The 12115-nt window shown below is 43.2% G+C and overlaps 1 protein-coding gene across 2 annotated transcripts in view; it reads left to right on the plus strand.

The window, feature by feature from the left end:
* The window catches only part of ARHGAP10 (Rho GTPase activating protein 10), a 290156-nt gene that overhangs the window by 267186 nt on the left and 10855 nt on the right, over positions 1-12115 (plus strand). Inside the window, exon 21 of one of the 2 annotated variants that reach the window (XM_046657070.1) lies at positions 11642-11791. The exons of the other annotated variant lie outside the window; for it this stretch is intronic. Within the exon in view, the coding sequence (XP_046513026.1) occupies positions 11642-11791 (150 nt within the window). The remainder of the gene's footprint in view (positions 1-11641; positions 11792-12115) is intronic. 2 annotated transcript variants of the gene reach the window in all.

Here is a 12115-nt window from a genome sequence, read left to right on the forward strand (position 1 = left end):
CTGTGAAATTTGGCACACACCCAGAAATTATAAGGTGGCGGTCATAGGCAGACTTTGTCTTCACCTCCTCCCTTCCTGTCTTTTTCTTTTCTTTTCCCCTCTCCTCCACCCCTTCTGGGAGGGCTTCCTCACTCCCTTCACTGCTTGATCTTACTGCTCCCAACCGCTGGTGGACCACAGGCAGTCAGTTCACCCTAGAAGTTGGCGTTTATATTTTTACCTCTTTCATTATGATTATTGTTTCAAAAGAAAATAGGTAATTTATCTTTTAAAAGTTCTCTCTCTCTCTCTCTCTTTTTTTTTTTTGCATATCTGCTTTTTTGTTAACTTGACTAAAATGATCACATACTGCTTTTGTAACAAGGGAAAGAAAGCTATATAAATTTAAAAATAGATCAGGAGAGAGTGATACTTAACCCAAAGGAATGAACTGCCCATCACAGGGATTTCCAGCAGCTATATTGGCTAGTGGGGAAGTCATATCCTGATAAGGTATGTACCTTTTCTCTGCTTCCCTGTAGGTTGGCCCTGGTGACAGAATGTGGTGGGTTACATTGACCAAGATTTCTAGTAGAGCCAGTGGTTTCATGTGGAAGGATGTGCTCTCTGGTGCTGGGTACTCTGAAGAGTGCGTGGGAAGCCAGTCCCCTTTCCCATACCTAAGTGAGCAGCAAAGTCCCTGGGTGTTCAGAAAGATTGAGGTCTAAGAAACCTCAAGTGTAAGGAGGATCAGGTTCAAATGAGCAGGAAGAGCATGTCACCTTGCTATGACCCCACAACAGCCTTTTAAATTCTACTCAGAGGTTAGTTCCTTTCTGGACCTTCTGTTGGGAGACTGGGGACTGACAGGGAGCAGAAAGTTTTGCTTCAGCAGTGGCTCGTGGTTGGGGGCTGCAGAGAAGGCTTAATTAGACAGTTACCCTCTTACATTTCGCAGAATCAGAAACCAAGGAGCATTAGTTATGGGAGGCAACCAGACTTTTTTTAGCTGCTTTATAAATGATATTTCATTTTAATTCTCACATCAAGCTGGTGGAGTAGATATTATCTTCATTTTTAAAGATAGGCAAACCGAGGCACAAAGAGAGTAAGAAAATTGCCCCAAGCCACATGACTAATAAGGGACAGAGGTGGAGTTTGACCCTGATCTGTCTGCCCCAGTGATGTCTGGGTCCCGTAGACTTGTTTTACTGTAGGGATTGAAATTGTCTGGTTGCATATGGGAACCTTGTTTAAATTGTAGGTGTTTCCCGATTCTGAGACCCAGTGAGATGACCATGGCTGTCAGCTGCTCACTGCCCTTGTTTTGAAGAAGGAGCACTAACCCTCCTCTAAGTCATGTGGCTGTGGTTTATAATTATCTCTGAGGAATAAACACTTGAATCTGGTGGCTGCACATCCATCGTCCAACACCTTTGGTTGAGATTTGAGGAGGGCGTCCTCTCCCGCAACAGAGCAGAGAGACTTGGAAATGTGATATTTTGCACAGAGCAGAATCTACAATATTTTTATGAGTAACATGATATCCAGTTATCTCCCTTTAGCTTCAGTAAAGCTCTGGAAGCTAATCACAGGACCCAGATACTTGGCCATCGACCATATATGTCTAGTCACATTCCTTTTTTTGGGTACAACTCTTGTCCTATACGTTTGCTTGAATCTTCTCTCCAACTTTGTATGGAAGTTACGCCATCCCCACTGCCTAGCATCCTCACATCCTTCCATACACGTCCCTTGTGTTTTTGGTACTTGGCACTTGCGTGTGGCCTAATTCACATCTTCCTCTGCTGTGCTGTAACTACACGTTCTGAAATTTGGAGGTTTTATTTTCGAGCCAGGATGTTAATTGTTCATAGAACTTTCAAGCCCCGTGAGGAAGAGTTGACTTTCTAAAATGAAGACTTATGTCTGAATTTCATAGTAGCTTTTCTACTGCTTAAGACTCAAGAAAAAATTGTTTTCTCATTATAGTTTTGTTTTTGTTTTTAGTTTCATTGGGTTTTTTTGGTTGTAATTTATCATTTGCTGTGCATGGATTGATTAGCTGTGTCTTGATAGCTCCATGCAGGCAGAGGCCTCATGAGCTCTCTGTAAGTTGTAAGGCAGTTGAGACAGTACAGCACTGATTTCAGAGTCAGATGGGCCTGGCTTTGCATCCTCATTCTGCTCCTTAAAACCTTCGAGGCCTTATATAAATTATTTAAGCAAACCAAGGCTTAGCACGATTATCTATAAAAGAGGAGTAACAACATCTGCCCCTCTGGACTCTTGGGAGGTTTCAAGGTACCACATGTAGTAAAACCCAGTCACTGCTCCCCTGAGAGCTCCAGGTGGCCACCTGCTTGGATTTTCCTTCCCTCTGAGAACCTAACTTGATATTCTTCATTTAACTTGACCCGACTTCCTGGTTCGTCAGTTATATAATATTCTCACTAAATAGCTCAGGGAAGTAACCTCTCTGGCCCTGGAGAAGCCTTAGATGTTGACCTGAAGTTGTGTTGTTTCCAGTGGTTACTGCAGTCATTCCAGGAGGACTCAGCTTGTTGGGTCGCCCTTCCTAGCTCTCTGTGTAAGAACCTCCGTTGTGGAAGCCTCTGAGAATAGGGCCCATGGATGTCACATGACCAAGGCATGGGGTTCCCGCTGAGTCTCAGTCAACTCTAAATTCTTCAGAGAGGTATGATAGCTCACCCATCACGACAGATAACCTGTAAAACAGCTTGGTCAGTCACAGGAGGATTTTTCTTAGCAGAGTAACATGGTACCTCTTTCGAGCTGTGCTTGGCAGCCCCTGTTTCATGTATTTTAGCCCTCACGTTGGGTGGCAGCTATTTTCCACATAAGAATTGAGCTGGTAGAAACATTCCTGTCAGTTACCCTGCAGGACCACAATGCTGAGACATCTAAAGCCCCATAATTTTCTGAAATGAAGCTGCAGTTCCTTTTCCGTTCAGCCAGCCAGCTAAAGTTCAAGCTCTTACCTGATTCTACAGTGATCATCGGAAGGAAGATAAATGGGATTCAAGCAACAGTCTTTGAGTGAAAGATTGATTGGAGAAGTCATTCTAAGACGGTCCTTTTATAGCAAAACCGAAGAAAATGATCACCCTGGGAGCGAACTCTGTGAGATGTAGGATGACTAGATGGTGGTGTCCTTTCTTGTGAAGGAGGGAGACCACCTGGGAGCCTCAGCATCCCACAGGGTGAGGACTGAGTGTGCTGTGTGGCCATGTCCAACTTCGAAAGGCTCTGTTTTATCTGTGCTCAAGTGGTTTCCTACGGTGCCCTGCCTCCTCTCCCTGCCCCTCCCTCTCATGCAAAAGACATTTTTTCTCAAGGGTGAGCAAGTTATTGCTTTTACATGCTGACTTGATATATTGACTGCCTGCCTCCTGCATAGGCGGTGATTGTGAGCAATTGGTGAAGAGAGCTTCTGTTGCAGGAAAGCCCTGGGCGTTTGCAGGTCGGCTTCTGGCACACATGGGAGCCCCACGCCACAAAGCCTGTGAAGACAGAGGACGGGGAGGGCTTCTCAAGCCTAGAGGAGTTTGCCATCATCCTTGTCTTCGTCTCCCCCAACTCTCTACTTCCAATGGAGTCTCATTTGGTTTCTCTAGTCCGGGGATCAGCAAACTGTGGCCCACTGCCGCTTGTTTTTATAAATAAAGTTTTATTGGAACACGGCCACTCAGTCATTTACATTTTGTCTATGACAGCATTTGCACTGCAGTGGTGGCAGAGTTGAGTAGTTGTGAGAGAGACCACATGGCCTGCAAACCCTAAAGTATTTGCTGTCTGGCCCTTCACAGGAAAAGTTCACTGACCTTGATCTAAGCTATAAACAAAACTAATTTTTTTGGAAGAGTCCACATTTCTTAAAACCCAGTTTCAAGAAGTGTGCTTACTTGCCATGTTTTCAGGGGGCATTGCAGTGACTTTTTAATGTAACCCTCATGAATCTTTTCTTGTTGTTGAACCAACTAAAAGTTTTCCTTATGCTTTTTGGATCCCAAGCCTTCAAGTGTGTGATCATAATCTCAAAAGGCCTTTAGTGTTTCAGTGATTAAAAGGTTTATTTGGGGTTGTTCTTTTTACCTCCTAATGTTGAAAATAACAATTTTATTTTGAAAAAGTTTCAGAATCACAGAAAAGTTACTAAGATGGTGTACAGAGTGCCCATAGACCCTTCGCCCAGCCTCCCCTACTGTTTACATCTTACCAGAACCATGGTACTTCTGTTAAAAATAAGAAACTCACGTTGGTACAATACTCTCTGGACTTTGTTTGGATTTCACTGGTTTTTCCACTCATGTCTTCCTTTTCTTCCAGGATCCAATCTAGAATACCACCACATTGCATTTAGCAACTTTTTTTTAGATACTAACATCCACTTAATATCTGTAGGTTTTTTTTTTTTTTTTTTTTTACCTTTGACACAGATTATTTGTTGTCTTTTGGTAAAGAAAATGATTCATTAAGGTGATATAACTCTAGAAATCAGAGGCAAGATCTGACTAAGAAATACCTAATGCAAGTAATAAGGGCTTCATTGATCGAGTGCTCGCCGTGCACCAGTCACTGCGGGGGCCTTCACACCATAATTTCATTGAAATCTTACCTTCATTTTAGCTAAGGAATCCAAGACCAGGGAGTTTGTTACTCAGTTATGGATGACCCTCAGCCAAGGCTAATTATGCCAACTGTCTACCAGCCTCTGAGAGGCACTCTGAAGTCATTCTCTTCCTCTTTGCACAGCTTCTAGCTAGTGAGGAATGTCCTTCTTTTTATCTACAAAAAAAGGAACAAGCTTGGGGATGTTAAGAAGTGGCAAATGGGCGCACAGCCCATGCTGGCTTTGGAACGCAGGTCTCTCCGTGGAGTGGCGGTGCTTCAGGCACTTATATTCATGTGATTAAAATCCTCCAGGAGCCCTCCCTTGCCTTTGGCATATGGTCCTGGCCCTTGTATATCTCTTTCCGCTCTTCTCCTTGTATTCTGTTCCAGCTACTCAGAAGGACTTGAGGTTATGAATTCTATGCAGTCTTGTCAAAGTGAATTTTAGTACTAATGTGACCTTGAGGAAGTCATTTCACATTTCTGAGGTTCAGTCTTCTTGTATGTAAGGTGGAATGGTAGCGTAGTTGGGAATGAGTAAATTAACAATGCAAGTTGTGTCTGGCATAGTGCAGACTGGATGGTTGTGCTTAGCAGGAGCCTGGGTATGCAGAGGTGATGATGATACTGATGGCTGCATCAGCTCAGGGCAGCCACCGCCTCCTCCAGAAAACCTTCCTGGATGCCCACTTGATAGTTAGATGCTCCCTCCTCTGTTCCCCTGAGGTATCCTGGGCAACTCTCTACGTGGCGCTCGTCATACTGTGTTATGGTTATCAGTTTGTCATTCTCCACTCACTTGACTGTGTGCTCATGGAGAGCAGATGTCATAGTTCCCTGGGTCTCCCCAGTGCCTGGCACAGGGCCTGAGAAGCAGTTCTCAGACCATGAATGATGAGTGAGCAGGGTCCATTTGAACCCCCCTAATGGGCAGTGAAGGCCTCCTTGCCCAACCCCATGGATTATGGCGACTCTCTTGTCACAGGCATTTGCTCCTCCGCTGCTGTTCTCCTCGGTGTGCTCATTTGGAACCAACAATGTGCTAGCTATGGAATTCTCTCTCTCTGGCACTTAAGGAATGACTGTGACGTTTACTGGAACAGATTTCCTGTAATATACAGACCTACAATATCCCCTTCTGTCTTTATTAGCATTTTCAAACACTTTTGCCCAGGACAGCTGTTCTAGACTTCTGCTGTACATTTCCAGACTGGAAGGAAAGAGCATTTCACTGATGTGTTAGCTTCTGCTCAGAGACCTTGCAAATGAGGTTTTAAACTCTTTCATTCCAGTGCAGACTTCTGATTTGATTCTGACATCATATAACCATCGTGAAATATCTTGGTATTGGGGGGATTTAACCACTTCAAATAAGCAGTCATTTCTTTTTTTTTTTTTTTTTCTTTTAAAGATTGGCACCTGAGCTAACAACTGTGGCCAATCTTTTTTTTTTTTTTCTCCCTGCTTTATCTCCCCAAATCCCCCCTGGTACATAGTTGTATATCTTAGTTGCAGGTCCTTCTAGTTGTGGCATATGGGATGCTGCCTCAACGTGGCCTGATGAGCAGTGCCATGTCCACGGCCAGGATCCGAACCAGCGAAATTCTGGGCCGCCACAGCAGAGTGTGCGAACTTAACCACTTGGCCACGGGGCCAGCCCCTCATTTCTTTTCTGGATACATATTCTCTCTGTTCTCCATCCTTTGCGTTTTGAATTATGCTCAGTGCTCTGAGAGCCTGGAATGGGGCGCTGGTATCACCAGCACTGCCCAACGCCTGACCCATCTGTGCTATGCAAGAAATGTTTGTCAGATGCAGGAGCCTTCTGGTGGCTGGTGCAGCTGTTGTCGAATTTTAACAGTTAAGGCCCTAACTCCCGTCCCCAATTTCTGAAATGTTTGTGCTCTTCTGCTGCCAAAAAGTTTTTAATATGCATGGCACGTAGAGTCTGGTACTGGAGAAGATTGGGTCACAGTTTGAATCAGAAGCAGCATATACTGCTGATTTGTTACATTTTATAAAAATAAACTCTGTAAAGTGTACACATACACAGCTACTGTCATAATTTCATGTTTTTGAGGTTTTATTCCTCCCCATCACAAAAGCTAGAGAATCTTTCCCTGAAATACAGAACTGTTTTTCCAAAGCGAGAGTGTTGATTCTTTTCATAGAAGAGAATTCTCTCATCGCTTTCACAAATGCATCTTCCCTGGCCCTTCCACCCTGCCCCGCCCTACCCTGTCCAAACGCGAGAGACTTCTCTGTGGCATTAGGAATAGCCAGGTTTACTTTCAGTATAAGTGTTTTCAAGAACAAGTTTCTGAGTTAGCAGTATTAAATCTTTGTGTTTTTAGTGAAACTCTCGTTTCCATTCATCCCTTTTCTTTGAGAAGGAAACGTTTCTCCTCCAAGGCAGGTGGTAATGTTGGCTCTTCTGCCCTGAAAATGGAGAGGAATCCTGCTTTAGGAGAAGCTTCTTTTAGTTTAGTATGTCACATTGGGAAGGTAGCAAGCAAACAGATATTAGTATTTCTCTACAATTTATTTCTCTCTTGGTAAATGTGGTTTCTGAGCTTTTCAGGAATAGTTGAGTTCTGCCTCTGTTTTTGCAAGCCACAACTTGGCTTTCAGGAAACATGTGGCACTTCAGTACTTTTTTGTAATTGGTTAGCAGCTCATCATTAAATAAAATTGGTGGTTTGTGATCATGCCAGTCTTACTCATCAAAAATCTGTAGTTAAAGGGGCAGCAGGAAGGAAATGAGTAGATTAAAAAAAAATGTTTAAATTTGGGAAGCGATAGGAGAAAACACTCAATATTTCATTATGTTCTAGCAAGTATTGAGCTTTTTGTTTTGCGATCACGCATCATTTTTGATCTTTAACCCAAAGACTTTCTTAGCCAGGATTCTTTGAACCACAGAATACAAGAAATGACTTGAGTGAGTATTTTCTCAATTCTCCCAAGGATGATAATGTCAAGAACTATGAAATCTGAAATTTTACTCTGCTTGTAAGCTGCCAGATTTGCCTGCCGTGGTTTCAGGAATGCTGGCAGAAGACTTGGGACCTCCTGGTCAGAGCCAAAGTACTCTCCTAGTCATAGCACTGGCAATAGTCAGAGTATCAATTCCTCCAAGTCCCAATTCCCACAGGGTGATGCCCTGTGGGCCAGGTAACACCTGCGTGTGGGGTTCCAAGAGAGGAACCCAGAGCTTAGGAAACCCAGATCTTTTTTTTTTTTAATCGAGGTCACACTGGTTTATAACATTATACAAATTTCAGATGTACATTATTATATTTCAACTTCTGTGTAGCCCGCGTTGTGTTCACCACCAAAAGTCTAGTTTCTGTCCGTTAGTGTACACATGTGTCCCTTTACCCCTTTTGCCCTCCTGTCACCCCCCTCCCCTCTGGGAGCCACCTGTCTGTTCTCTGTATGTTAAGTAAGTCAGATGAGAAAGACACTTACCATATGATTTCACTCCTATGTGGAAAATAAACAAGGAAACTCAGATCTTATATGACGCAGTAAAGCTTGCTCTTTGCTCCAGAGGGAGAGACACTCTCTATCTCCCAAGGCTGTTTGCTCTACAAACATCCTTGAAGAGATAGTCCAGGACAAAGGCAGCCAGTGCCTCGGAACAGTGCACGGAAACACGAGAGACCCATGGAGAATCGTCTGCCAAGGCTAGAATGGTAGCTAGCACCATTCTAGATGTATAGGAGAGATGCTCATTTATGATGTACATGGATGCCTTAGGGCTTAATTCTCTCCTAGGGCCCAGGTTGAGAAAAACTGCTAGACCTTTGCTAGGGGCTACCATTTCTGAATTGCCTAGTGTTCCCCTAAAAGGTTTCAAATCAAGAGAAAGGGAATATCAGAAATTTTCTTTCAAAAGTAATATTTTTCTCTACTGCTTTTTTGGGAAATTATGTGCATTATATTTTAAAGAATTAAATAGTTAAATTTGATCTTTATTACCCAAAAATTAAATTATTTCAAATTATGGCAAGTAGGAGATGATTTCTATAAAGAAGCTCATGTTTACAATTTCTTGCTTTCAAAAAAATATGGACAGTTTGCTTTTGGGACACACCTGTGACATACACCATCATCTGACCTCTACTGGCTGAGATGAGAACTCACTTTAGCACTTGGGTACAGGTATATTTATTGAGCCACTTCTTGCCTCATCCCCACTCCTTACCTGTGAAAAGTTTCTTGTATTCAAGCAGCTATTCTGTTCTGTTTTCCAAACTTTGTTTTACTACGTGGGGTTCCTCTTTCACAGGACTTCCAATTGTCCACGTGGCTCCATCATCTCCATAGAGACTGTTTTCAAACTTGTGTTTTGCTCCCTCCTATGAATATTCCAGCTCTCAAAGTTGGTACCCACATGGGATTCATTGTTTTTTCCTTCCTGCTTTTTCTCCCCAGAGCCCCCCAGTACATAGTTGTATATTTTAGTTATGGGTCCTTCTAGTTGTAGCATGAGGGACGCCACCTCAGCATGGCCTGATGAGCGGTGCCATGTCTGCCCCCAGGATCCAAATGGGTGAAACCATGGGCCGCCGAAGCAGAGCATGTGAACTTAACCACTCGGCCACGGGGCAAGCCCCACAAATACAGAAATTCAAGTCTTAAGTGGGAAGTTGGAAAGATTGTCTTGGTGAACTGGTTAGTGCTGGGTCACACAGCACATCTATATGTTGAACAACAGAGATCACAGAAAACAAAGAAACAAAAAAGGAGATGTTGAGAGCTTGACCCTGGCAGAGGATTGCTGATTCTGATTTCCTGTTTTGGGACATGATGGAGAAAGCCAAGCTAAGAGATGGGCTCGCACTATCTACATCTGCTATTCCAACAATCTTTCACTTTCCAAAAGGGGTATTTTCCCTTTACAAAAAAACAAAAACACTTAAAAAAAAAAAAAAAAGATGTGAGGATTAAGTAGATAACAGCTATAAAATTTATGATCTTTATTTTTAAAGAGCCTTATAAATGTAGTCACATTGTTACTTTATCTTCATCCTGTAGCTGTCCTCCCTCTCAGCACATGGATGGCCATCATTTAATCGCTTGAGTATTTATGACTAGAAAGAGCTGATGGGGGTGTGGTAAAACATCTCATCTTCCACCACCACCCTCCTCCAAGCACCTTGAATAATTGCTGGGAGATAAAATGGAAATTGTTTGGCTAACTGTGGTCTTAAATTCTTGGTCAGAGCTTCACTCATCCCTCCCCTCCTTTCCTGATTAGTAAGACACCATGCAAGGTTCATTTTCTGATAAAGAATTGAGTGATACAGAACACTTTGAGATTTATAGGTTTCTTTGCTTAGTATGAAATAGGTTTTATGACTTCCAAATGAATGGCTGGATAAGGGGATTGTAGATAAGTTGTTCAAAGAGTAACATTTTTTAAGTGCACATCCACCATCCCCTTTCCTGATCAAGGGATAGGAAACCTGTGTACTAAATATCTATTAAGTCAATAATGTAGTATTTCATGTACCTGATTTATAAAATCCACTTTTAGTTTTAGAACATCTGAATTGGTTGCTGAGATGTTGGTTGAAGACTTCATGTACCTGGTACACTGCCTGGCTTTGTGAGGTCTACAAAAAGAGTTAAAGACCCACTCTTGCCCCAAAAGCAAGAGAAATATCTGAAACCATCACAGAACAACTTACGCCAAGCTGCTGTCCCATTTATTGCTGTGACTTAGGAAAGGCCAAAGTGGAGTCGGGGAGACCTGGAGCTGAGTATGAGAGCAGGCATAGGAGTGGGAGAGCCTGAGGGGTGAAGAGAGACAGGAGGCAGAGTACAGGAACATCAGGGAAGCAGAGCTACAGGCGGACCGGCCAGGGTGTGGGGCAGGGGAGCCCCTGGAGGGGCAAGTTGGGGAGCGCACTAGTTCTTGGGGAGGTAGATGGAGTAGACTGGGTCTTAGGTGGCTGTGTGGCTGATTGACCTGGCCAAGTTGGAGGAATGGTGCTGGGGGTTAGCCAGGAGACCAGAGTGGTAACACTGGCATGCAGCTGTGAGAACGGGATAGTCCTGACAATGATGAGATTTGAAGTACAAGTGGGCAGAACGTAGTATTAGTTCTGCTTGATAAGAAGGAATCAAAGATAATGCTCAGGAACGTGGAAAGACAAGGAAGCTGCTCATGGAAATTGGTTTTAGCTGAAGAGGGTGAATCTGAGGTGCAGAGTATCTTGGTGTAGCAGCCATTGAATACATATGTATTGGAAATGTAATTGAACGAAATGAGCAGTTTTTAGCACTATGCTTTTGAAGTAAGTTTCATATGCCATAGTCACTAGCCTCCAGTTTTGAGATCATTGAATAATAATTTCAGATCCACACATATTTATTGAACTTTCCCTTCATGTTTAGAGACCCTTCCATGAGTCTGTTCACTGAACTTTTTATGTTAACTTTTTTTAAATTTTCAAATATTAGGGAATGTTAGGTCAGCAAAGATTTTTGCTGTTCCTTGGTTTCTCCCTTAAATGCTAGTCTTTGCTCCTCTCTAGAAGAATCTCGATTCCAGTAGCAATTTTTTCTGAGTTGCTGCATGTATATATGACCAAATGAAAGAGGTTTAAACATTAAAAGGCCACATGTTGAATTTTTGGAGCTCTTGGTCATGAGCTTGACTGTAGATTCTTGTGACTTTCCTTATAAGCAGAAAACATGAAGCCCCCAAAAGTCCAGGGAACTATATTGACAGTTGGATTCTGGTGTCCTAACTAGTGAACTGATATATGGTGGTGCTAGGTTGGACGAGACTAGATCTCTACAAACTTGGAGAAGTACAATATGGCGTCTGTAGTTTCAGGATGTGGCTTTTGGGGCTGCAGACCTGGGAGGATGTAGAGAGGACTCGGTCCCTTCTGGTCGTCTGGAGAGATAAGGGAGCTATCATCCCAGCTATTTAGGATTAGGGTGTCATGTATTTGGTATTCTGTGGCCTTTATACTATTAATCTTGTCCTTCAAATTTCCACCCTTAGCACAAGCCAGCCCCGATCATGTATGGTCCAGTGGCTTAACCCACAGTCCCCGACCACACCAAGCTGCAACCCAGCTGTTACACCTCCTTCACCCAAGTCCGCACCTGTCCTTCTCTCTCCTGCCACTGTAGCAGACAAGCCACCTGAAAGGTACGTGGTTTGGAATATGATGTAGAATATGCGAGCAGCACACAGAAAGGGCTTGATCAACCTGAGCAGGTTCTGTGTTCTCGGCTGGAAATGCTTGCTCAGGTTCTTCCGGCCTCCTGGACACAGTAGACAACATTTACAACCTTGTCTTGGGGCTGTGCCTCAGTTCAAGAGCAAGTATGTCCTTAGGAGAAATTTGCCTTAATGTGAGGGCTGCTTGAACCTACTTTGCCTTTTGGGTGCTGGTTGTGCATTTATGTAACTACTTATGTTGGAACATCTTCTTATATGTGACTATAAAGCACATGCTTTGTATTAAGGAAT

Source organism: Equus quagga, chromosome 3 (assembly GCF_021613505.1).
Source record: "Equus quagga isolate Etosha38 chromosome 3, UCLA_HA_Equagga_1.0, whole genome shotgun sequence".
NCBI lineage: Eukaryota > Metazoa > Chordata > Mammalia > Perissodactyla > Equidae > Equus > Equus quagga.